Source organism: Heterocephalus glaber, unplaced genomic scaffold, assembly GCF_053883595.1.
Source record: "Heterocephalus glaber isolate CG9 unplaced genomic scaffold, H.glaber_assembly_v1.0 deba00001579, whole genome shotgun sequence".
Taxonomy (NCBI): Eukaryota; Metazoa; Chordata; class Mammalia; order Rodentia; family Bathyergidae; genus Heterocephalus; species Heterocephalus glaber.
In genome coordinates, this window is record NW_028258360.1 from 3,518,943 (window position 1) to 3,545,150 (window position 26,208).

General features: G+C 39.4%; 1 protein-coding gene and 1 long non-coding RNA gene across 43 annotated transcripts in view; one reads left to right on the forward strand and one right to left on the reverse strand.

Annotated features, from left to right (window-relative positions):
- The window catches only part of LOC101726456 (uncharacterized), a 139,156-nt gene that overhangs the window by 69,998 nt on the left and 42,950 nt on the right, over positions 1-26,208 (forward strand). For 24 of the 42 annotated variants that reach the window (XR_015443799.1, XR_015443802.1, XR_015443800.1 and 21 more), the window contains 2 exons: positions 1,159-2,232; positions 2,887-3,479. The exons of 1 other annotated variant lie outside the window; for it this stretch is intronic. Coding sequence is in view for 3 of the 41 variants with exons in the window: in XM_087193104.1 (XP_087049230.1) it covers positions 1,159-1,184 (26 nt within the window). In the remaining 38 variants the exon portion in view is untranslated. Of the gene's footprint in view, positions 1-1,158; positions 2,233-2,886; positions 3,480-11,950; positions 26,181-26,208 lie in introns of those variants that run through there. 17 more of the 42 variants (XR_015443782.1, XR_015443781.1, XR_015443784.1 and 14 more) reach the window with 6 other exon arrangements.
- LOC147823464 (uncharacterized) lies at positions 2,056-13,690 on the reverse strand. Its single transcript, XR_015443819.1, has 3 exons — positions 13,654-13,690; positions 11,869-11,955; positions 2,056-2,228 (listed from the first exon to the last, which is right to left on the reverse strand). It is a non-coding gene; the product is annotated as an uncharacterized LOC147823464 (long non-coding RNA).

Sequence of the window (26,208 nt, forward strand, 5' to 3'; positions counted from 1 at the left end):
ATACAATTTGCATAACAGCCTGAGCTCCCTTCTCAATGCCTTAATAACCCCTAGACAAGAAGGCTCCATGGGCATCCTGCTCAAGACTATCTCTCAGATAACCAGAGTTCTACTTATTTGCCCCTATATCATGTACTTCCTTGGCTTCATATCTTTTAAACAAATTTACCTGTAGTCTATCTCCTCTCTCTGCAGCTTCATTCTTCATCACTGTGTGATGTGACCTTGGTGTTGCAGTATCATTGGTGTTCCAGCCTTCTGTCATTTTGTTCTCTGTCTTTACCTTATGGCTTTTATCTTCCTGTTGAGTGCTTCATAGTTTCAACAGGAAGAAATAGTTTCCTCACAGTTTCAAGATGGCAGCTTCCACTCTGGCTTCATATTCATGCTTCCAGTTGGAGCAAGAGAAGGGATGCTGGCTGCCTTTTTCAGAAAGATTTTGTTTTTTCTTATTTGGGAGATGATGAGATCTTCAGGGCTCTCTGTCCACCTCCAATGGGCCAGAACTGTCCCCCAGCCCTACTGACCACCCCTGCCCCATTCCTATGCAGAGGAAGTAGTGAACAGAGTATTTCTATCAGGGTATATTGACGCCCTGATAAAAACTGGGGCTTGTTGGTAATAAGGGTAACACTGGGTGTGCATTGACCTAAGATAGTGGAGATGAACTTATGGCATGCATGCCACAGTGAACTGTTTGTATCACTGAAAGCTCTAAAAGGTTTTCCATCGCTGACCTAAGGTACTGATCACAATTCTGTTGCATCTGACTATAAATGTTTCCTTATTCTTGTCCTGGCTCTGGATGTTTGGGTGTTCTTTTGCTGTCATGTTCTTCACTAGACCCTCAGCATTTCCCAATCAACCTCAGGCCCTTTCTCAGTCAGAGCCCTAATGCAATGCACATAACTCAGGAAAAAAACCCATAACTCTCTTTGACTCTACCTTCCAGGCTGTGGATAAAAGATCACTTCCTATATTCAAGTGCTTTCTTTATTAACTGGGGTAAGTTCTAGACCTATTGCATACCCATGGACCTCCTAGGTTTTAGTCTGAATTTTAAAAAATTGACTCTCAGTCAATTGTAGGAATTACCTCCTTGTACCCTCAGAACCTTTGCCACTGATTCTCAAGTTGGATTTGTTTTTTTCTTTTCAGACTATTGGAAAGCTACCATCCCATGATTAATAACTCCTGGAAAGCCTCACAAGATTTCAGCAATGGTCCTCACTAGAGATCACAAAAGGAGGTCTTGCCAGGTGTTTTCTGTGTTAAGTGCATGGCCCTGAATGCACTCTATGCACACTCCCTTAACTGTATATATTTGGATTGTCAAGAGGACGTGAGAGAGGTTCAAATTGAGCATTTTCCCTCTAGTCATTGCTGCTATTCTGGGGAGCACTCTGGTCCAGATTGGACTAATGCAATAATTTGGACAGGAAACCTGAATTAATCATTTTCTTTTGGAGTAGGGTGACTGCTGGGTGGAAATAGGATTCTGGAGCTATAAGGGGAGCTGTATACCACTGGTCTGATGCCTGCATTTCACACACAAGGACACCTTACCTCAGAGAGAGTGCGTCATGAGAGTCCACATCAAACAGCAGGGCAGGTCTAGACTTAGAAGCCAAAGTTCTGTAAGGCTTCACTCTCACATTGATTTTTAGGGGAGAGGCTCTATCCTTCTGCACCTGTCCCCTGCACTGAATTAGCATGAAACTCCCAAGAAGACTGACTATCAGAAAGAGCAGTAGGTGGTTCAGACAGGCTTCCACCAGTACCAACAGATATCATTAAACAGCCTTCCTGAGGACACTAAAGGATCTCCATTAAATCTTTTAAAATTTTCTAACATGTCAAGTGCCTTAGCCTTCCCTCTTCTGCACTTAAAAAGTATTTTGTTGCTGCACATTATATCATTGTAATTGCTCTATCTAATTAAGCTGGAAGGGAAAAAGTTGAATCATTTCAAGGGAGAGTCAGAAATGTATTTAATTCACTGTAGTGACTTTATTTAGTGCAAAAGTCTTCTGTATACAGAGAGATGAATCACATCGCAGATTTTCTTAATTGCACTTTACTCTTGAGTGCAGTTAAAAGCATCAGCACTGCACTGCTTAATGCTCATGTTCTGAGGGTTGCGCGGTCCTCACTGGACTGAGAAGGAGCTTTGAAGAGAGGCGGAGACTGGCTTCCACTCCCACTTCCAAATTCGGAACTAGTTTCTCCTAGGTATGTATAAAGGAGTGGAATTGTTAAAAATAATGAACAAATAGCAACAACTACAAGACAAATTCCCCAGATGGAGTCAGGGTAAAGATGAACATTTTTATGTGTTTATTAGAATGACCTAAATTTAAGTAATCGGTTTTCATGAACTTTAATGTACATTTCATTTTTCTGTCCCATGAGCAGGTAGTTTAATGTGGTGTCTATAAATACACACTGAAGATATCCATGACATATATGGATACTGTGTTCAGCCATGTCTCTTCTGCAGTTATGGCTGAGTTTGTAGGATGAATCTTATCAGTCAGACCCCACTGAGGCAAAGCTATACTTAGCATAAGAAGAGGGGGTGATTAGATTTCATGTGTCATTAAACTGTTCAGATCATTATTTAATAATTGCATCACTGGAAGACAATGATACTTTCTCCTCTATAGCCATTCTCCCTTTTTCTTTCATCACAATACTCTCAAATCCTAGCTAGGGATGTACTTTCCTAGAATAGAAACTAAATTCCCCGACCTTGCTCACAGCTGGTATGGCCCTATAATTAAATTCTAGACAAAGTGAGGTGAGCAGCAGTTAGATAAGTATGGAAGGGCACTTAAAGGGATCCACCTGCACTTCAATTCTCATCTCTTCCCTCTGCCTCCACAGGGATGCTTTGGGAAAGGAGAAGTAGTCATCTTTATCGACAAGGTTGCTGGCATGCAGTAGGAATGGCCTGTTTTCCTAATGATTGTGAAGCCATGGTCCTTAATCTGCCTCTACGCGAAAGAAAGAAATTATTTTTTGCTTCAGCCACTCATAGTTTGTGTTTTCGGTCTCATGAAGCTGAAATGAATTTATACCCTACTCTGTTCTACAACTGGATGAGTCAATTCTCATTAGTGGAGGAGGATACTGAAGAGTGTGTCACGAAGTCCATAAATGTATTTGAAAAAATTTATGAGCCTAAGAAAGCCTGTTCTACACTCTTGATAACTTTCTTGAATCTCTTCCTTCATTTACTTTCCTATCTGTTTTGGTATATCTTGGCTTTTTTGATTGTTATAATACTTCATCTTCCCATCTTGATGGCTTATAATCAAAGTTGGTAAGACCAAGAGGCAGAAAAGCTTATAAAATCTGCCTCAAGCATAAAAAAATTATTTCTTTAAGAAGCTCAGACACCATGTCGTTAAGGTCTATGCCTGTCATACGAGTCATGAGGCTGTGTATATGAAGAATAAACTTATTAATTAAATGGATTAAGATTGAAGATTAATGGAAATTATTTTTCAAAGTAGATCTGGCATATGAGTCATTAAATTAAAGTTAGCCATTGAGGTTTTGAGCCATGACATAAGGAACTGCACATTGGTTTTGATAAATTAGAAAAACCATGTATTGGAACAAAAAGTACATGTTTGTGATCAAAGCTTAACTTGCCTAAAAGATGGTGAAATTATTGAAATTACTATGGCAGGAAAACAGCTCAGAGGGTACTCCCACTCACTCCCTTCTGCTGCCCAGAAATCAAAGGGCTGGGATGAGGGAGTGGCCCCACCAGCTAGGAAAGATTAATGTATTACAGACAATGTTTGATTCGATTTACCAAAAGGCTGGAAACAATAGAGAATGTTTTAAATAAGAAAAAAAATGCACCTAAAATGAGTTTTATAAGAAAATATAAATATTGTCACTCAGCTTGGAGAAGTTTTAACACAATGATAATTTCCAAATGCCGATTGACATGAAGACCCAAAGAGTAGTGAACCAAGTACAAATGAAGATTGATTACAGACTTCTGACTTACATGCGGCAAGGCAAGTGAGAAGAATGCATGTGATGGACAAAACTAAGAAAATGATCTTTCTGTAGATCAAACTCTAAAATTTCAAGTAATTAACCAAATTACTTTGACAATGAATGTTTCTTGGTAATTTGATTAACTCAAACCTGTGGTTGAGGTGAATATATTTTATTGCAGACAATATAGGATAGTAGAAACTGTTCCATGTGATTAACTTGATATGTCTACCTTGTGTTTTACAAATAGTAAACTGCAAAATTCTTCCAATTTTTAGGTTTGAAAAGTCAGAGTAATGATTAATTGGACTGGGAATTTGTCTGTGATGCAAGATTATCTTGACAATAGATGGAAATAAATGAAATTTCTATTCTAGGAAATAGTCTCCCCAAAGCAATCTTGCCTTTGCTGGGACTAGGTAAGGAAATTTTCATGGTATTCCCTTCAGATTTCCAAAGAATAGTGCACTCACATGAAAATGAAATACCAGTTTTAAACTATCATATAAGGGAGAGATGGGCCCAATAGGCTAGGGATTAAATCAAGACCCATCAATTGCATTTAGATTTTATATGACTGAAATGAACAGAAAGTCTCATTGCTCATGTCTTAACAAGAGAATAAAATAAATTGAGTCAATTATTTAAGCTGCATATCGAAAAGCCTATTTGGGGGTCACAGTTTAGCTTGACTGTCATTTAGTAGTGGATTCTCTGTTTACTTTTACTTTTAAATTTGATTCCTATGTATAATTAAACATTTTATGCAATTACAATAAACTGCTTTGTTTTTCCCAAGAGAAAAAATCTGCAATCATGTTATGCAATAATCGATGAATAACTGGTTAATTTACTCTATCTGAAGAAGTGACTGGCAATCATCTTACAATCCACAACCTTTTAAAATCTATTCATATGGCTCTTTATCAAATCTAAGAAAAATTATCAGTGCCACTCTTGTTTCTTTAAATGATGTCTTTCTCAATTCAAAGTTATAAATTTCCCATATGATCAAGGAATATTGAAAAACTCTCTTTTATGGATATTTTAAATTTGCGTGTTAAACATAATTTGTAGATCTTCCTTTCATAATTGAAGAGTCTAAGTAACTTGTTAATCAGTCAAATTTATTCTAAACAATCCATTGTTTTCATTGTTTATATATTAGTATAATTTGGACCAAACAGGGGAAAGTTTTTCATAATCCACTTTAATGAAGCAAAAAGGTAAAAACACACTGTCAATCTTGAAAGTTATGGAGAGGCAAAGTTCATGGTAGCTCATACGCAGTTCCAGAAATGGTTGAGATACACACGGCTCCTCAGTAACTGTGGGAAACCATGTGGTGACCCTACCAGAGCAACAGAAGCAGTTACAGCAGGGAGTCATAGAGATCATCTGCTTCGACCTGCGTACTATTTTTAGTTTAAGTAAAAGTACGATCAACATTATTGTTTCTTCATTTGCTTAAACAAATGCTTATTATCTAAAATTTGAGAAATAGAAAAGGGTGAGGGAGAAAACACTACAGAACTTCAGTCTCCTGGCATGCTGTTTTTCTATTTCTCTGTGTTTCCGTTTCTCTCTCATTTCCTTCCCTCCCCTCCACACTTCAGAATCACGCTACAGAAAATCACGATGCTTCCACTGTCGATTCATTGTTTGCTCACAACCCTGTCAACTTTATTCATTTTATACTGATTTGTAGCTGTAATAGATTAAGACTAGTGTTTTATAATTTAGTGTGCATTTTAAAAATAACTACTCATGATTTTTTTCCCCAAATATTTAGTCATTTGAACTTTCTCTTTCATGATTTTTTTTTATTATGTTTGCTTTCCAGCTGTCCACAGGAATCTTAATATTTTTAATTACGTTTGTAATTTTCATAAATGTTTCATGAAATTTGCTAAGTTGAAAACATCTTGTTGATAGGATATTTTGTTGAAAATCATATCCTGTTTCATTGTTTTTTAGCAAAATACTTCTTAGTAAATTATCACATTTATAGTCTTTCAGTTCATTATATTTTAAAATATTATTTTTTAAGCTCCAAAGAATATTTTAATGGGAATTATATTTAATTATATTACACATTGAGTTATAAAGGATCAGTGTGTTCTGTCTACACATACAGGAATATGGATACTTCTGATAGTTAATTCTGCTTTTCTTTACATTGTTAAGAACACATGGCAAAAAACCATATATATATATTTTTTGACAATAATATACCCGAGAAAACATGGTAATAATTTTTAATGCCTTTAAAAAAACTGTAAATTTTACTATGAGATTGTTACTGATATATTGGAAAATATGTGGTTTTAAAAATTTATCTGTGTCTATACATTATACTGGACCTTGTCATTAATTGGCAGAGGTTTTTCATATCATTTATGTGGATATCTAGGTGGAGTCACATTGGTTATTAATAATGACACTACTGTCTCTTCCTAATGATCTCATCCTGGCATCCAGAACAGTGTAGGAGGAGAGCAATGATTCTGACCTCCTTAATGAGGGTGACTGTCAATAACTTAATCACGACAATTGCTTTTTGTATAAGACTGGTCCTCTGTCTTATGTTCTTATTCTTGATTTTTTTTTAGAATTTATAAAATCAAGAATAATGATTAAATTTTATTAAATATTTTAAACCAACAACTAAGGTGCTTATAAGATTTTTTCTTGAGTTATTTAATGCTGGAATATCTCTTGTTATAATCTTACAAAATATTGTATAATTAGGTTTTAAATATTTTTTTGGTAGTTTCATCATAGTTTTATTTTTCAATGAATTCTCTCTTTCTGACTATTAAGTCTTTGAATTTTTAAAATCCTGAATAGTTTTTGTATTATTTAGCTCTCAGCAAACATATCCTTGTGGCTCAGCACCAGTTTTGATGGCCAAGTTTCTGCTTTAAAGTTGCAGTTCTAACCAGCTCTTTATAAGTTGTTTTGAACAATTTACAGAATCTTTCTAATCTTTAATGTTATTCATGCCTCCAAAATGGCATAAAAATATCATGTACTTTATAGGATGATTGTGGAGAATAAATGGAAAAAGAGAGAGAGAAATAAACATGTATAGCACTTGACGTAGAGGAAGAGTTAAATAAATATTAGCCATGTCTGTTTTTTGCAGATCCTTGAGTGTTGCTTTTTTGTTCTGTAATGATTGGAAAAGAGGTGTGGATCCTGTTCTTTTTAAGCCTGTTGACAATTAGCTTTGAAGTTTTCCAAAAGTACAGTGCAATCTAATTTTTTCTAATGATCAGTGAAAAATAGTATAATCACTTTTTATTCTGCCCTATGTAAAAGTAATCTCAGAATGTTTTTAGCAAACTTTTTCATTTTTATCAGTTTGCTGATGAATCTGAATTTTATTGGTACATATCATGATTTGTAAGCAACCAAATTTATGCTTTTACATGTCATCCTATAATTGAAAAGATAATTTTAAAGTTTTATATTTATTTTATGTTCTTCACAGAAACATTGCACAGATGATAACGACATGCTTAATTTTATTCTGTGCTCAGCTTTAGTTTTTTCTTCATGCTATGTCTTTCATATTTTGGATCCTTAATTCCCACTAGATTCTTGATCATCTGAAATATATTCTGAAGTCTTTCCTTCAGAGCTCTACATGAAAATTATTTTTGCAGTTTCCAAGTTTATGTGGGAACATGGCTTTCTTTTCTGTTTGTGAAAGAACAGCTAATTTGATGTAGATATTTCTCTGATCTCTTACCCAACTATGTAGAACTTGCTCTATTTTCTTCTGGGATCTATCCTGACGGAGGAGAAATGTGAGGCTTATATATTTCTTCTGTTGGTGAAAGTCAAGATTTTTTCTTTGAGTTTTGTAATTTAACATTATTGTCAAATTTGACATTATCTTCCTGGAATATAGTGGAAACTTTTTAATCTGCAGTTGCATTTAATTTTTTAATTTCAGTCAATCTGTCTCTCTCCTTTTTCCCTCCCTTCTTTTTCCCTCCATTACTTTCTCTTTCTCCTTTGTGTGTTTCATTTCTCCTCCATTACTTTTCCTTTTGTCTTTATTATTTACTATTAATCTTTCGTTATCTTTTCCTTTGCATTCTTGGGTGACTAATTCTTTAGTATTTTGTCCTGTAGAAACTAAATAAATGTAAATTATTCCCTTAAAATATGCTCACCTTTGGATTTTAATTCTACTCTTGTAGTTTTAGAGAGTCACAAGCTTTTATGATTTCAGATTAAATCAGTCTTTTGTCTTTTTGCCTTGATTTCTTTTTTAGGGCAATATATTCTTAATTTTTGCAATACATTCTCATTTTTGCAATGAAGTCTGGAATATCTTTGTGAAAAAGGCAAATATTTTCTAATTTTTTTTTCAGAGATGTGACTCTTCTCTAAGGTATTTGATACTCCACTTTTTATGCTGATTTACTGCTTCTGTTTGGGCAGTGAAGGCATGGGTCTTGTTTTGGTGTTTGCCATCAGATATAATATAAAATTTCTCTTTGGGTGGTCTCAATGCCCATTTAATTGGTAGTTGAAGACCTATCTCACAACAAAAACAATGTGTGTATGGAAGGTAGAATTTAGGTTCTACTGAGAAGAACTTTTCTCTTACTCTGTGATTTAAGTGATCTGCCTCTGGGATTGAGAGATTCTCCTATCACAAAGCCTGCGGCAGCCTATGATTCTTTTTGAATCAGAAGCATTTGTATGGAAAATTAATCTTTGTGAATGTTCTAATAACAGAGTTTTCTCTATCCATGGCTTCCATGCACATCCCCAAATGTTATCTGAGAGATTGAATATACAGACAGTCACCAGACAGCATATAAAAATAGATCTGCCTCTGTCCCAGAAAACCAACCAATCGTTGACAGTAGCCAGCCTACCATCTCTCTAAGTCACACTTGAAGGAAGGCAGATCATGATCTCTAGCAACCAGTCTAGGGAGCTACTAAACAAGAGTCCCTGTAACAATCAGCCTCAAATGAACACAACTTGATCAGTAACTAACACCTCTAATTTTTGCCCCTGCTTTCATTTTAGGACTAACCAGAAAAAGCCACGTATGTCCATTACCCAATCACGCAAGGTGTCATGTTTCTAGTTGGCCTGTCTGTATTTTTCCTAGGCTGACAGCCTCCAGTCAGGGGACGCCTGAAGTTACCCTTTTATCCACATGAAAACTCCCTGTGTATTAGTCATTTTCCAGTCTCTGGGACAGAGTACCTGACACCTGCAATTTAAAGGAGGAGGGGTTTATTTGGCTTATAGTTTCAGAGGGTTCAGTCCATGGTTTTTTTTTTTTCTGGCACCAAGGCAGAAACAGCATATGGAAAGGCATGGTGACGGAAAGCTGCTCTACTCATGGTAACCAAGAAGTAAAAGAGAGAGAGGGGAGAAGACAAGGACAAAAATACATCCTTCCAGGTCACATCCTCATGACCCACATCTTCCAAAAGGGACCCATCTCCTAACAACACAGTTATGAACTCATCAATGGATTAATGAATCCACTGATGAATAAATATCCACCATGACCCAGTCACCTTCTAAAAATCCCCACCTTTGATCATAAAGAAACATTGGTGGACATTTTAGATCTAAACCATCTTATTCTTTCATTCTTGCTGGCCACTGAATCTTGGCCAAAACATAGATAAACGCCTTTGTATAATTCTGAGTAGTCTTTTCTTGCTTACATTTGGTTGGTCTTTGCTTTCTTTTCCCACAAATTATACTGTCTGCCTGGGCATTAGGCTTTGGAAGTGACAAGTATTTTAGAAAGTCTAGTAAAGGAGAATGGCAATGTGTGTGGCAAGTATAGCACTGGTGGTGGCCACACAGAGAAACTATTACAGCCTATGAAGTAACAGGACCTTGTATGGTTGGGTGCAGCAGGTGCTTGGAAATGGACGTAGGTTTTGACTTCGGTCTTTTTCTAATATTGCAGGTGCTCTAACCTTAAGCTGGTGGCAGGCAGCTGGATGGTAGGTATAAGGTAAAATGTAATCTATCTGAGAGACTGACTATACAGTCATCAGGAAGCATATAAAAATACTTCTGTAGTCATCCCAGCACATAAAAATAGATGTATAAAAATAGTCATCACGCTAGGATTTTCCACAGCATCTCCTAAGCAGGGTACACTATTCTCTTTTAAAGAACAACATAAACATTGGTTAGTCCAACTCCATTCATTTTCTTCAGCTGGAAAATTCTTTCCAAACTTTATAAGTGATTTGTTATTAGCTTTTATTTCACAGATGATCACATATTTAATTTTTTCATGCCTTTATAACCATTTTCATGGGGGAAATTTGGAGACTAGGAATTACTACACAAATGTGTAGCTTGGAAATCTTAGTCCCAATCCATCCATTTTGGATGGGGAGAAACTGAGGCTTAAATCTCTTGATTCTTTGTCCTTTATATCCTCTTTTTTTTCATTTATTTTTCGTAACTCCTCAGAGTCCTCATCTAACTCTTTGGAATGAATTTGAAAAATCACTTCTCTGAATAATAGCTATATCTGGGACAAGTTATTTAATCTTCTTAAGCCTCAATGTTCTCATAAGAAAGGTTGTTAATAAGATCACCAAGGAATTAAATATGTAAAAAAGCCATTCCCAGTGCTTTTGTAAACATCTTTATGTGTTGTTAATCCTCTCAAACAATTGCCTTGGCAGAGACTGTTAACATCCTTAATTTACTGATAAGAAAAGCAAGGCTCAGAAAGGTGAAATAATTTTCCCAAGGTCATACACCTAGAAAGTGGACCTTGAAACCAGGCAATCGTAATCAGGACTAACTTCTTACGCCATGACACAGTTTATAAAACCATCCTTGTTAGTGATGCTCAAACTTCACTATGCATAGATATGAAAGATCCTGTGGACTGAGGCCAGCTATGAACACATACTCTGCCTGCAAATCCTGGGCTCCCCAGGGCAGAGAAGATTCCCAGCTGGCTGTCAAAAGTCCATCTCTGGGGACTCCAATTAGCCACGTGACCCAGTGGGACCACTGAGAGACATAGTTTGGAGTGGTATGCTCTGGAGATGTCTTTAGTTCTGCAACTTCCTTAGGAACATTCAATTATTAAACAACTCTATGAGCTATTTCTTTTTTTTTTACTTTTTATTCTGAGATAGTTTTGCTAAGTCACTGAGTTGCTCAAGGTGAACTTCAACTTGTAGTCCTCTTGCCTCAGCCTTTCGAAGTGCTGAGATTGGAGTCATGTGCCACCACACCCAGCCAGCAGTTTGACACATTCTTAGCCATTCTCAGGAGGCATGAGGCAGGTTAAGGAACTGAGATTTCATTGGATCAGCATAGATAATCTTAAGACTAAGAGAGGCTTAGGAAAGAACTTCTGCTTTCCATTTTAGCAAGTAGCTGGAAATTTCTCAACTTTCTAAAGTCTGGGAATGTTATGAGGAGGACTCTATGGGATTGTCTGTTGTATTTTGAGATCATAGTAAATGCAGAAATCGAAACAATTCAGAGGTGGATCTTTCTTATTTCTTTTAACAGCATTTGCTTTCTTGTCTTGGCTTAGGGAAATTCCCACTGTGCGCGCATTTATGGAGATCCAGCTTCCTACTGTAGAAGCAAAAATACCCGAATGCTTTCCCAATCCCTTTTACATCAGGGAAAGGGGGAATCTGTGTGAGAACTGCTCAGACTCTGCCAAAGCAGTTGCTTTCCTGCTTCAGTTTGTTGGGCAGAGCACTGGTTTGGACTGGGGAGAGTGCTGGTTACCAAGGACTCACTCTCCCGTTGCCAAGCAAGCATCAGCTTGCACAGGGTGTGCATTAAACTCACTGAGCTTACTTTGGAACCTGGACCCCTTCATCCTGTCTTCTCTTTTCTAAAGGCAGAAGCCCTGGATGTTGCTAGTCCATTCATCTAGGTGCCAACCTGTAAACAGCAATTTTAACACGTGAATAAGCTAAAACATTCAAAATGTGATGTTCAAACAGGGATATAATACCCCAAAACAAAGATGACAATAGTTGTGGGAGCGCTGATTCTTCCCTCTTCTCTTTCTCACATTCTTTTATGTATTATACTGCTTTTCTCTTCCTTCCTTTCTTTATTCTTTCCCTTTTCTTGATAACTGGAGTTTGGACTCAGGGTCTCTGCACTGAGCTACATCCCTAACCGTTTCTTATTTTTCATTTTGAGCCAGAGTCTCATCAAATTGTCCATGCTGGTCTAAAACTTGTAATCCTCCTGCCTCAACCACTCAGAATGCTGGGGTTACAGGTGTGTACCAACATGCCTGGCTATGAATTGTATTTCTTGTCAAGCTTTCCTATCTAGAAATGGGGTTAGTCCTGTTTATCCAAAATCCCGTCTTAAAATGAGATGATGGGAACATTTTGATAACAAGGCCTCTGGAGATTTGTTTATTTTGAGTCTGTACCAGAGGAAGGTGTCCATTCCTTTTGGTCCCCACCTTGAGAGGCTCACAAGGCAAAAGCCTAAGGAAGCTGGTAGTGCTGGAGGGGACAGCAGTTCAGGAGGTTCTGTGGGTCAAGCACAAGGCTCCTCAGCTTCCTTGCAGCATTTGCTTCAAAATTCACTGTGATCAACATGAGGGCAGTGGCGCCTCAGTACGGGCTCAAGTCCCCATCCCTCCCCAGCTAAACAGTGGGATGCGTGGGAAATGGTTAAAGCAAATTGGACCAAGAGGATTCTAGACTATAGATAAGAGGATGGGGTGGAGTCTAATGCTGGGTAGTCTGCTCTCCATGTAAATCTGGAAGCTTTCTCTACCCTGTCCAAGGCTGCGGGGCCTGGTTTTCCATTCCAGGTGAATGATGAGATCAAACCATTATCAGGTGAAGCCACATGCAGCCTCAATTTCAAAATATTTCTGGTTTCAAATGACTTCTTCGGAGGAAAGGGGGCTATAAATCCCCTAAATAAATAATAATAAATGCTCTGGTCTGTGTCTGTATCACACAGAGATTACTTCGCCATGCTGGCACTTAGCAAATGAGAAATGTCAAAACAAATAAACTGCTTAATCCATATTGGATCATGACAAATTGATTTGGAAATCCTGTTTTCTCCTATCAGGGGCTGCTTTGGAGATGGATTGTTTCACATTTTTTATACCAGAATTGAGGCCTTTGACTCATGTTATTGAGAATAGAAAGGCAATTTAGCAGTTCTAGAAGGTAGCTGACAAAATGCTTTAAAAAAAGATTCTATCATCTTTTTCCTGAATTGATATTTTATGTCACCCTCATACAGAGTTGTGGTTACATCAACTTTTTATGCTGGGAAAAATATTCCAAGTATCTATAACCATTTCCATCATCATCTATTTTTTATTATTTCATTCTGAATATCTACAAAGATATTATTATTTAAAATCATGCAGAATTCTAATGACTTTGGTGGCTATCATTATTCAATTACTACAGGAAAGAGTCTTGAATTACCTGCATTATATTTTAAAAGAATTTGTAGGAAATTATTTTCTGCCGTAGCAAATTAGGACCTTGATGTTAATACTTATGAAGACAGTTTTAGTGATTTTCTTATGTTATTCTCTATTAGTTACTTTATCATAAACCCAATGATAATAGATAACACACAGCGTACCTCTCTTGTGCCACCAGATCATGACTTAAAACTCACAGCCACACTGTGAAGTAGGTGCTATTATTATCCACATATTAGAGCTTAGAAGACTGACACACAGATTCAGTAACATGACCAAGGTCATGGGTGAGAAGTGATTTGAGCCCAGGCACTCTAACTGAGCAGTCCACACTGTAATTCCTTAATAAATAAATGAAAGAAACTCTTTCCTGATGCAAATTTACTTTAGACAACTGTATTCCTTTTACTTTTATGGATTTAAAATAAACTCAGGGTACTATTATGGACACTTGAGATGTGTATTTGTAAGGTATGTGTTGTGATTTCTTGGCAATATTGTCACTTTGAGGGTCCTCACGAGGAGCTGCTCAACCAAAGCCACATGACAGGTGTTGGCAGTGCAATCAGGAGGGTGGGAAATGACTGACTGGAGCTTGCTTCTTACTCCATCCTTACTGCTCATCCCCAGATAATCAGTTATGAAGCATAGCAATAGGGTAGGCTTACGCTTCTTTAACTTCAACTACACTTCAACCCAGGGTGCTGTGTTCCTGCCTGGGACAGGGACCTGGGATAGGGACTGTCATGAAGCATTCACACACATCCCTGATGCCAATGATCAATTCATCCTCCGGGCAGCCACCCTGTTCAGATGCATTGCTCATCCTTCCTGTCACCCTACCCCAGACCAGGTGCCATCTTCCTGTACTCATCTAATGCACACATTTTGGGTCCTAAGGAATAATCATTAGTGCTTGGGTTTGCAATTCTCCTAGTGCAGAAATTTCTGTTTTTTATCCTGATGATCAAGTCTCTGTCACTTTGTTGATCAACAGCACTGTCATACAATCCAATTCCCACTACCAGCAGTGTGGGAAGATAGAAAGAACGTGGACTTTGGAGCCAAGCAGCTCTGAGCTAGAATTTGAACTCTAAATTTCCATTTTTATGTAACTTGGGACAGGTTCCTTCCTCTCTAACCATTGACATCTTGTTGTGTCAAATTAGAAAAATGCCTCTTGAGAGAGATCTATGGGCACAGGTTTGGGAGCCAGAAGATGCCAGCTTCCCTTAGCCTTTGCTACTCATTGTGATTTAAAGGGCCTGGGGGGAACAGAGATGAGTATGACTTAGATCTTATTCTCAATCATCCATAATGTAAACTTTGATCACTTGTTTAACAGGGTTTCTGCCAAGTTTCTCAAGTGCTGGAACAGTACTATTTCCCATTTTGTAGCTAGTGAGTACTTCTTTGGAGAATAGTTTGAGACACTGCAGATATCTTGTTCCTCATCAACTTTTATCCGATGGTTTTGGAATTCATAACTACTTTTGCCTGCAAAAAAATATGTTTCTAAGACTATACGTGGTCAAGATGTATGAAGCTTGGGGCTTAATTTATATAGCTGTATTTTTGCAGGAGGAGGCTAGTGAGGATTTTTTTTTCTGATCTCCTCTAGATCAAATGACACCATTGTCTCTATCCCTTCAGTGAATGAAATCCAGTTCATTATTCATTGTGGCACTACTTTATTCATTAATGACTTGGGACTAGATCAAGAAAGGACCTGACTGCTTACTGGGATGGACTAGGCCTTTCATTTCTGTGGTTGAACATGGGGAACTCACTTTCATGCAGAATACACACAGGGAGGCCTTATAAATGCTGCAAAAGGGCTTGGAGCATGTTATATTTTAAGTTGCTTCTTAAAAACCTCTTGAGAATTAAATCTTTTACCTTTATCATGCATTGAGTCCCATATCTTCCTTAGTTTGTAAAGGTCCCCAAAACATCACTTTATATATTCCAAACATTGTGCTGGACATTTTGAGGCCACTAATTTAATTATACATTTGTAATTATGCATTCCTATTAAATATAGGACACTCAATGCTGCATAAGAACTAGAAGAAAATAGATACAGAAGAGTGTAGGACAATTATTGTTTTTTATTTATTTGCTGCCAATTTTTAAGTAGAAAATTTCCTTGGATTCCTTTTCCCATTATCAAAATGGTATAAAATGGTAAATAGAAAAATGAATATAACAGCTTCACAGATCTGTATTTAATGTTATTTTCTTTTTATGACACAATCTTCTTTTACAACACATAATTTTATGTTACGTATAAGATATTGTATGGATGATTTTCCCTTTACATTGTACCAAACTACTCCTGTGTTATATTAAAGCCTACAATAATCTTTACTTTTAATATCTGCATAAAATTTAAGAGTGCATGTAGCATAGTTACTTCCATGTTCTTCTATTTTTCCAACTCTTATCCACCTGTGACTACAGGGATAATTCTAGCATGGATGGGACCATTTTGGGTGGATTGACAGAAAGAAACTCCCCAGTGCTTCTCATTTTGGAGTCTCCAATGGATCATCTGGCTTGAGCCCATGACCCAGTTTGCCAGCTGCAGCAGACACTCAGCTCTGGGATGCTCTCTGGCCCTATCCGTGAGGCCTTTTAGCAATGCCTCAGTCCACCATTGGCTGAGAAATGGCCATTCAAAGGGTGCTATCTCCAGAAGCTCTTAGGCTTCCATTCTTCCCTGGGTCAGTCCATTGGTGCATCCAGAGGCTGTGCAGAGTGTTCTTTCTCCTCAGTTTATCGCTTAGCCCTAGACTTAGGGAAGTCCCAGTTCTACTTGACCATTCCACTGGACTAAGCCTTAGTCATTGAACCACAAGCTAAAGTCTGACCTGGAACCTCAGGCCCAGACAACTTTTGTTCCAGACCTTTCAACTCTTCTTGAGGTTCAGTGTTTCCAATGAAGACTCATAAAGCAAAAACTCCCAAATATATCCCTGGATGCAAATGTATAAAATATCCCAGCACTATGATAAGTACCAATCATATTAAGGTATAATCATCTATAATCATTTACACTTGTTTTTTTTTTTTTACAATCTAAAAGAAAAAGAAGCTTTGCTCATTTATCTTGTGAGCCTTTGTGCTGCAGATCCTTGTGAACAATACACACAGACTTTAGGGAATTGGACAGAAGCTAAAATAACCAACAAAAGAAATGCAGGGAAATGTACACCAAACAGAAAACATGACCTTGATGTAGGGAGGATTTAGATGAGCTGAATCAGAGGGTAAAGGAAACCAGCAAGGAGAAGACTTTTAAGAGCCTAAGCAGAACTCCTATGAGTTGTACAAATGGGGACTGGGATGGACTTGGTGATTCTAGATTTTATCTAAGAAGTGTGCATTTCCTTCCTCACTTCTGCATGGGAAATCTTCTTTCTTAGGGTGAGCCTGTTTTATGTGATTTGAATGAGACGGGTGCATTGTCCCATGATCACAGAAGAAATCTCACAAGTGTGAGAGGACCATTTGCAGAGCTGCTTGGGTACTCGCTGGGCAGATTAGGAAAAATCTACCCATGTGTTAAGGCTAAGATTAATTGTCAATTGATTGGTCTGGGAGGATCAAGATGAAAGATGACTTGAGGACATCTTAGGAATCAACATGACCCCACCTAACAGGAAAGTGTCAATCTTTCATTTGAGACGAGAGTCCCTGAGACCCCTTCTCCAGAAGGGCTGCCTAGAGAATTAGTTTCCCAGGATTCACTTCACTGTGCTCCATTGTCCAGGCACTCAGAGAATGCTGCAGCCATCGTCCAAGGGGCCTGCTGACAGAAGACTGTGCCACTGTCTATGTAGAACACAAGAGTTGTGAAGTCAGGGAGGCTTCTACTTAGTTTTCAAAGGAGGTCGAGGGGCCAAGCAAGGAAGCCATGAGCGGACAGTGCACGAGGCTGTGTGAGGAAGGCAGAAGGGAATAGGAACTCCAGAAAGTTTGAGATGAAGAAGGTGCCATGTCTACCAAGGAAGCTGCAGCCTATGAGAAGGGCCAGCCTGAGAGAAAGACAATGTGGGCTACAACAAGCAAGACCTTAGTAGTGAGGCCCCCTGAGGCCTCTGGAACTCACATCTCACCAGTGTGTGCTCTTTATGCTAGACATGGAGCTACGGGACTTAACGTTTACCCTGCTAGATTTTGGTCCTGCGTTGGTTCTATTCTTTTCTATCCCCTAGTCGTTCTATTTGGATAGGAATGTCTAACTTGTGTCACTGTACCTTGGTATTTGGTAACTTGATTTTGATTTTTATAGAGGTTCACAGTTAACTTTGTTTTAACCTTTAGAGAAAACTTTAACTTCTGAAAAATAGTAAACTGTTGAGATGTTGGGAAAGGGATTATTACATTTTCAATTACATGCAAAATAGTTGTATCACGTTAGGCAGAATGACTAAATTAATATTGTGTTGATTTGGAGGTTAAGTGTGGTTTAAAGAGATGTGTTTGGGTGTGGAATTGACAAGGGTTGGAAGGGGAAGACTAAGATTGTCAACTTGATTGGCTTAGAAGCCACTTAGGGGCTTGGTAGAGTGCCCTTCTGAGTGTGTATGAGTGGGTCACGGAGGCACAACCTTGGGTACTATATGTGGACCCTCACCCCTTACTCTCTGGAGCTAGTTTTTGTTCTGTTTCCTCATAGCCATAAACTAAGCAACTTTGCTGCACTGCACCCTTCTGCTATGAAGGAGCCAGCTGATAATGGACTGAAAGCTCTGAAACACGAGGCAAATTAAACCTCTCCTCCTTTAAATTGTGGGTCTTGGGTTGCATCTCAGCAACCAAGGAGATGATTAATACAGAATCACTGAAATAGCTGTGGGAGCTATAGTAGCTGGTGGCCACCTTTGCTAATGTTTAGCAAAAGCTTCTCTGAGATCAGAATGAACAGAGCGGTAGCTGTGTCCAAGCATGGGGAGATCTGGAGTACCAATGAAGCTAGAGGCCCTGGATTTAGCCAGGAAGGAAGGAGGCCCAGCCCTGGACATCCCATGTATTTGAAAAATATATTTTGATTTGATTGGAGTCCCTAAAACATGGAACCAAAAGTCTTAATCACTCCAGGGCGAGAAATTGACAGCAGGGTTCCTAGAAGTTTTCCCCTGGAGCTGCCTGTCACCTCTCCATCATGGAATCCTCACAGCAGCTTTAGCAAATGTGCATGTGTTATGGGGCCTTTTGAAACTGGGTTTGCATCTCTTCTGAATGATCTTTAAGAGTGGAGCTAGAGGATTATTCTGGCTACAGAAGTGAAGAGATGTTTTTGGCATTAGTGGTTTCTGGGCTCTAGCTCAGCTAGCTGGAAGTACTAAAAAGGAAGGTTAACCCTCTCTGCAAAGATCTTTTCCTGAATGATTTGCTGATTTTATTCCTAAAGGTACTGTGGAATTAGAAGATTAAAGATCATGGAAAGTGGCTTAAAGGGATTTTAAGATTGAAAATGGTGGAAAGAAGGACAATGGGGCTGGAAAATAAGAGCAGAGGCTTTAGGTATTTTCAGAGAGAAGAAATGTGTTCTTATTTTTAATGAATCTTGAAGTTAGCTTTACATTTCTGGGCAGCTATCATAAAAAAGAAATGATTCATAAGGGTTTATTTAGAGACACACTTGAACCCAGAGCTAGATTCTAGAAGTCCAACTGTTTAACTCACCTGAGTGAGTTATAGACAGGCTGCACATTATGTCCTTCAAGAAATAGACTCCAGGAAGCAAATTAATGTGTTCTTGGGCCTTTCCTTGTAGAAGGGCAGTGAGGGAAGCAGGACTGGGGAAATAAGGAGAGAGATCAACCTGCAATGCAACCTCCCACTCTACATGAGGTGTTGGCAAGTGTTTAGGGAGCTCTGGAGCATGGATGATGCTTCTGGGGTTTCCTGAGATGGAAGAAGGGGCCAGGCTGCCTGGGTGGAACACAGGCACACCATCAGGGACAGGGCTTTCTTTAGCCAGGGCAATGTTCAGGGCTGCTCATGTCTGAGAGGTCTCCACCAACAGCACCCCAGCTCCTAGAAAAGCCTGACTTTCCTGAAGGAAGCCTACCGACTTCTGCAGTGAGACATTTTTGTTTCTAACATGTCATAAATACTGGATTTATCAGAGCCCCATAGGTGATGAAGCAGTTTTTTTTCCCAGGAATCTCCTAGAGCCATTAGGCACATTCAGTATCTTGAAAGGCAGGAACCAGGCACTTCTGAACTCACATAATGCTGATTTTTATTTCTTTATGACATCAACCACCCCCTTTTCCCCAAGTGTTATAATTATTTAAGTAGTTGGCTTCCTTAACTCTCAGCTGAATTGTAAATTTCCTGTGGTCTGGAACTCTTGCTTCAAAACATCTTTCTTTGTTTCAGAAGCTTAACAGGGATGGACCTACAGCGGAGGCTTGCTGAGGTGAAGGTAAAGGGGTGAGAATGTTGTAGGTGATGTAAAAATAATAACACGAATAAACATCAAGAAGTAACTTTGGTGCTATCTCTTCAAAATACACCTGAGAGACACACAGCTCTCCTTGGTGGCCTTGACCCGGTCACTACCGTTACCTTTCCTTTTTCTCTTCTCAAGTGGTTTCCTATTAATATCTTGGTCTCTTCAGTGCTCTCAACAGAGCAGTGAGAACAACCTATTAATACATAAATCGAACATGTCACCCTTCTAATAAACACCTCTAATGGCTCCTGCTTTCTCTCAGAACAAAAGACACTATCCTTATAAAAGTGTACAAGGTCCCCCACAATTGGCAACCCCTTCTCACTCTGATATCAGTTCCTATAACTCTCCCTCTTTTTCATCAACCCCGCCACTCTGGGATTCTTGCCGTTTCTTAAACGTGTTGTATAAATTTCGACCTTCTGCTTTGTCTGCCAGGAATGGTTTCCAATACATCCTCATGGCTTCCATCTTACTTCCTTAAAATATTTTCTTATTTAAGAAAAATCTACTTTTACTATCTGTTTAAAATTGTGACATACCCCATAACAATTTATTTATGATTCTTTTTATCCTGCACTAATTTTTCAATAATGGTAACAAGTTATATAATTTCCATTCCATGTTATCTTGTTCATTCTCAGTCAGCTCTTACTAGAATATAAGTTGTGCAAGCATAGAATTTTTCTTGTTATGCTTTTAAAGTTTTGATTAGTACCTGGAATGGTATTTGCATAGATAAATACTATTGAAAGCCTAAGTTAATAAAGGACATTTTCTTCCTAGAGTTCCACTATGAAGATTTCCATTTGGCTATAAAATAGAAGAAAAATTAAAAAGTCTGGAAGGGTGGAGATATTCCTGGGCGAGGTTGCCCCTACAGACTTTGGTCAGGTCTCCTGGGTCCTGTGTCTGCCTCATTTCTAATTTATCTGCAAAGTGGCTCTCTTTGTGCATTAGTCACTTTCCTGTCACTTGAACAAAGTACTCAACACTTAACAGTGTAAGTCAGGAGAGGTTTAATTTGACTCATGGTTTCAGGGGATTAAGTCCATGGTCAGCTGGCTCCAAGGCAGAAACATCATGGCAGAAGGGCAAAGTGGAGCAAAACTGTTCACTTCATGGCAGCCAGGGGTCAAAGAGCAGCAGAGGGACAGTGAGAGATAGACCCTCTAAAGGCACAACCCTAGTGACCTACTGATGAGTGTCTTAATCCAGTCACACTGACAATGACGCCTGTCACACTCTGCTGTAGTGACTGGCAGGTGGAAAATACTCCATCACCCCGATTCAACAGGCCTTGCACTCAGAGTGCTTAGAACTGTGAACTTTAACTTTTCTTAGAGCCATGTGCAGTCCATGTTGGCAACCCAAAGAGAATTTCTCTCTTCTGCTTTCCAGTTGCAAACCTTTGGTAGAGACTGATTGTTTCTGCTTGGGTCAGCTGCAGTACTCTATTCATCTGAGAAAGAAACCAAGCCCAGGAGGCTGTTGGGGGCCCCACCTCAGTCACATGGGTGGGGTTGCAACATTGCATGGGGCATAAAAACCCTTCATCTCCTCAGCAGCTGCTTAATTCAAAGACTTGGGTGTGCTTTGCCTGTGTTGCCCAGGACATTTCATCCTAATCTGTCCCTCTATCCCTTTTCATTCTTTTTCTAATTTCCCCTCACACTGCTCTTTGTTCTGGGTTAAGCATAACAGAGAAGTTCAGGGCATTTGTGACACTTGTCATGACCAATCGCTGTTTGTCCATCTCTGTTGTGGCGGCAGGTCTCCCTGGATGGCGAGGTTGATCGAGGCTCTAGAAGCCCTCTTGGTTGTCACTGGTCAATTTTCGCTGCCATGTAGACTGCTGGTTAACCCAACTGGGGCATTGTTCTCCACACCAGACAGAGGAAAGAGCCTGCTGGGAATGAGGCCGTCCCTGCCAGCTCTTTTTCTCTTCTGATAAAAGCTGACAGAGGAGCAGAAAGCAGCCATCAGGCTCCCTTAAAGACCTGCCTTGCCGAGGGAAGGGTCATTTGTTCAAGTTTGTACTCAGCATGCATCAAAGGAATGGCAGGTGCTAAAGTAGCTGTATTCCACTGTGTCTTGTCCTGAATAACCTTAGTTGCTAATTTAGAACCACTGGTTAAGTTTTTCTCCTTAAAATTGAATTTGTAGATGATCAACTTTTTTAGGCTTTACACACACCTGGTTTTGTTTCATTCTTTCTCTCAGCCTTGGAACTCAGATTATGTAAACTTGCTTCTTGTGTCTTGGATGTCTTCCCATGGGGATTGGATGGATTTGGGCGAGAGACAGCATAGTTCTCGGTACATTTTTGAGCTTTTGTTCAGGTCGGACTTTTTGTCCTCATAAGAGAAAATTTTAGCCAGTTTTTTTGCTACATCCCTAAGAAATGTTTTCAAATGTTGAGGTGCTCATGTGCTCATGGAACAATTCTATGGAGGTACCAGAACCACTTCTCGTGAGCTCCATTAAGTGTGAGCCAGGGGGCATCAGGTAAATCGAAGGGTAAGGAAATAGGAAGGTTAATATGTGGTGCCCTGGGTGCATGTGGAGCTGTTTTATCTGGAGGTTGAGGGAGTTGTAGAAGATGGGGCTCCATAAGAAGAGAAACCAAAGGCTGGAGGAGACCCCAACCTGACAGTGACAGGGGAGCTAGGAAGCTTAGCCACAGGCAGCAGAACTAAGTGGCCTTTGTCTGGAGAGGAGAGCAGCAAAGCATGGCAATTGAAGCTGCCCCCAACTGCAAGGAACCAGCAACCTGCACTCCTGAAAACAGAGGGGAACTGAAAGCACACACACAAATGTGGGCTGCTCCCTGTGTGTTTCATGCTGATTCTGTGGCTATTATCCTATTTTGAAATTCATATTTAGGGTATTTTTAAATGAGTACTGGGGCTGTAATATATAGCATGGTGAGGTTAGTTACTATTACTGCATTGCATGCTTGAAGTTTGCTGAGAATCCGTCTTAAATATCCTTACTGTACAAATAAAGTCATAATCACGTGGGGTGATGGATTAATTAGCTTCAGGTGTTAATTATTTCACAATGTATATCAAGACATTGGTGGATTAACACATTGTACACCTTCAATGTGAACAATTTTTGTTTTTCAATTATACCTTAATGAAGCTGGAAAAATTTAAAAAGTAAAATAGGATAATATTTTTTGGTTGAGTGCTTTGTTGTTGGGAAATGGCCCTGAACCAACCACATGTTTTCAGTATATGAAATAGCAATTCTTGCTTAATCTCTAGGTAGGACTCAGTTTACCTAGGTAATTTTAGTTAAGATAATGTGAAGATTTCTTTCCTTTTATGTCAGAAATGCTTGTGTTCAATGACCTGCATCTCTGTTTAACACAGTAGCAACACTTTAACACTTAGAGTACTGCCAACCAAATGCCAGTTTATTCTTTACAGCTCCAAAATGAGAACCTAAAATTCACCAGAGGAAAGTCACATGCTCTTCTCTCCCTGCCCTTTGGTCTAGAACTTATTTAGCAAGCAAACTCAGCTAAATGAAATGAAGCAAAGAAACAAAGGAGAGAATGTATGACTATGGCAAGACTTTTAAATTTTTTAATGTTATGAATAAATAACAAAATTACAAAATCAAATACTAAGAGAAGAATAGTAATTATTACACTGTGCATATCATTATCGTCAAAGTGGTTACTGAGAGGACAAGACATAAACCACAAAGATTCTCATCAAAAAGAAATGAATAGATGACAACACAGATTTTTTCTTTCCACAAATTGAGATAAACTAGTAGTATAAATGAAACCAATATATATTGAGATATTTTTAAAACAGTGGAATTGTGGTTTGTGGAAGTATTTGAACTTCTTATTTCCTATTTATCTAGCTTCTATTTTGTTCTCTATTTGTGTTTCTCATATAAAAGAAATCAAGTGATATTTGAGTTTGGGAGTGTAAACTAGTACAACCACTATGGAAATCAGTGTTGAGATTCCTCAAAAGACTAAAAATAGAAATTCTTTTTTACCCAACAGTCTTGTTTCTAGGTATTTTCCCAAAAGAATTAAAATCATTATATTCCAAGGATACATGCATACTCACATTTATAGTAGCACAATTTATAATAGCTAGATCTTAGAAACAGTGTATATATCCATTAAAAGATGAATAGATAAGGAAAATGTATTTATACAGGATGGAGTATTACACTCCCATAAAGAAAGATAAACTTGCCCCAAGTCTTTTATAGTCTCTCTTAGTAAGTGACAGTCTAAGTGTTGATGTTTTAACCCCATGGCCCATTGAGCTCCAAATTCTCATGAAATCCCTGGGGACTCATTGAGAACCAAGAAGAGACTGCTATCCCTAAAGTTCCACTGGATTTGCTCTATATCTTGGGACTGCCTTTCAAAATTTTTTAAATGATTCCTTTTTGTATAAGTCAGCTTTCCCGTCACTGAGAGGCAATACATGGCACCCATCACTTAAAGGATGAGAGTTAATTTGGCTTATGGTTTCAGGGGATTCACTCCATGCTTGGGTGGCTCCAAGACAGAAACATCATGGTAGGACATGGCAGAGAAAACATGCTTAGTTCATGGCAGGACACAGAGCAGGCGAACAGTGCCAGAGAGGAGGGGCTGTGTAGGCTCAAAGCTCTACAGGCTCAAAGGCTATGCCTCTAAACTCCACACAGATACATCTGGAAGTGGACCTCACTCATCCTCTGGGGACTTCTTTATCCATTCAAGTGTACAGAGCAATTAATCGTCACCCTCTTGTTTATAATTAAATTTGAAAATGGTTTTCACGTGACACATAGTCTCCACTACACTCCAGTGGATTTGCCATTGTGATCTGTATTTTGTGGATGAGGGACTGAGGCTTGGAACATTCACATTGCAGAGGGGACAGTAGTGCTCAGTGGCTCACCAATCAGTGTTTCTGTACCGCTCACTCAGAAGTCAGGAAGGCAGCCTCTGAAAGGAGTTACTAAAAGTTCCTACTCTTAACACTTATGCAAGTTCCTTAGATTGGAGCCCCTCAATTTCACTCAGGCCTTCTGCCATCACCATGGACATGAGCATCAGATTGCTGGCCCTGCCTTTGATAGTGTCCAACAGATACTGGACCAGGAGTCAGACAGAAGTTTGCTAAAACCCAAACAAGGCTGCTTTTCTGGAGCCTATGGTTCAGTGGGGAAGATACATGGAGAGGAAAGAACAAACAATACTTTTATTTTCAATTCTGAGAAGCACCAGGTCCAGAAGAGATAAGCAGTATTGACTTTGATGGGACAGGAGAGGCGCTAGAGACGGGTGCAGAGGAGACCTCTGAGCAGTGAAGGTAAGAGCTGTGGGAAGCAGATGCAGAAGCCAGTTTTAGCCCTGGTGCTCATAGCAGCTATCTGCTAAGAGGGCCTGCCTGTGGGCTGACTAATATTAATTCTTCCACCAGCTTTGTGGGAAAATAGTGACCGTGGGTGTGAATTTACAGAGCAGGAAGCTGAGTTCTGAAAGGTCGTGGAGCTCCCTGAGGTGCAGGCCTGTGGAGGGCAGCTGGATTGAGCCCTGAAGTCATTTGGAGCCCTGGGTTCTCAGCCCACAGCTCCTGCTCAGGACAGTCATTACCGCTTCGCTTCGGTGGCGGTGGCGGTGTTATGGAATCATAGTGCTACTCACCGCCAATCTGGTGTATGCTGCTTGTTAGCCCCAAATTAGATTCCCACGCTCCCTTTTCCTGCTTGCTCCAGGCCCGAGGGATTATTGGCAGCCCCCTTCCTCTGCGAAGCTCGCAGCAGTGTCCCCCAAGCCCTGTCAGTGGCCCCCACCACCGTCCTCTAACTTGCTCTCCTAACATGAGCGTTCAGATCCTCCTCTTTGAACCCGACCCCTTGTCACCACAGGAGCTTAGCCAGGGAGGGACCTGTAAACGCATGCACTGGGGAGCGTGGGACTTAGGTGCAGTTTGCGGGCCACGAGGCTGTGACATTCATCTAATGATCTGACCACTCCCCACTCCACTAGGAAAGGTCTACGCTGTTGGGATTCTGCTGGAGGCTGCTTCTCGAGGTCTGATTGCTCAGTTTGTGGGCTGCAGACTTACTGAGTTGGAACACTGGGTGGCAACTAATAGCCACTTAGATGCTTATTTGTGGGAAGACAATTCCAGTTTTTTAACTTTGCTATGACCTTGCCTTCTGCTGAAATATTATACAGTAAGTCTCTGACTCATGAACAAGTTCC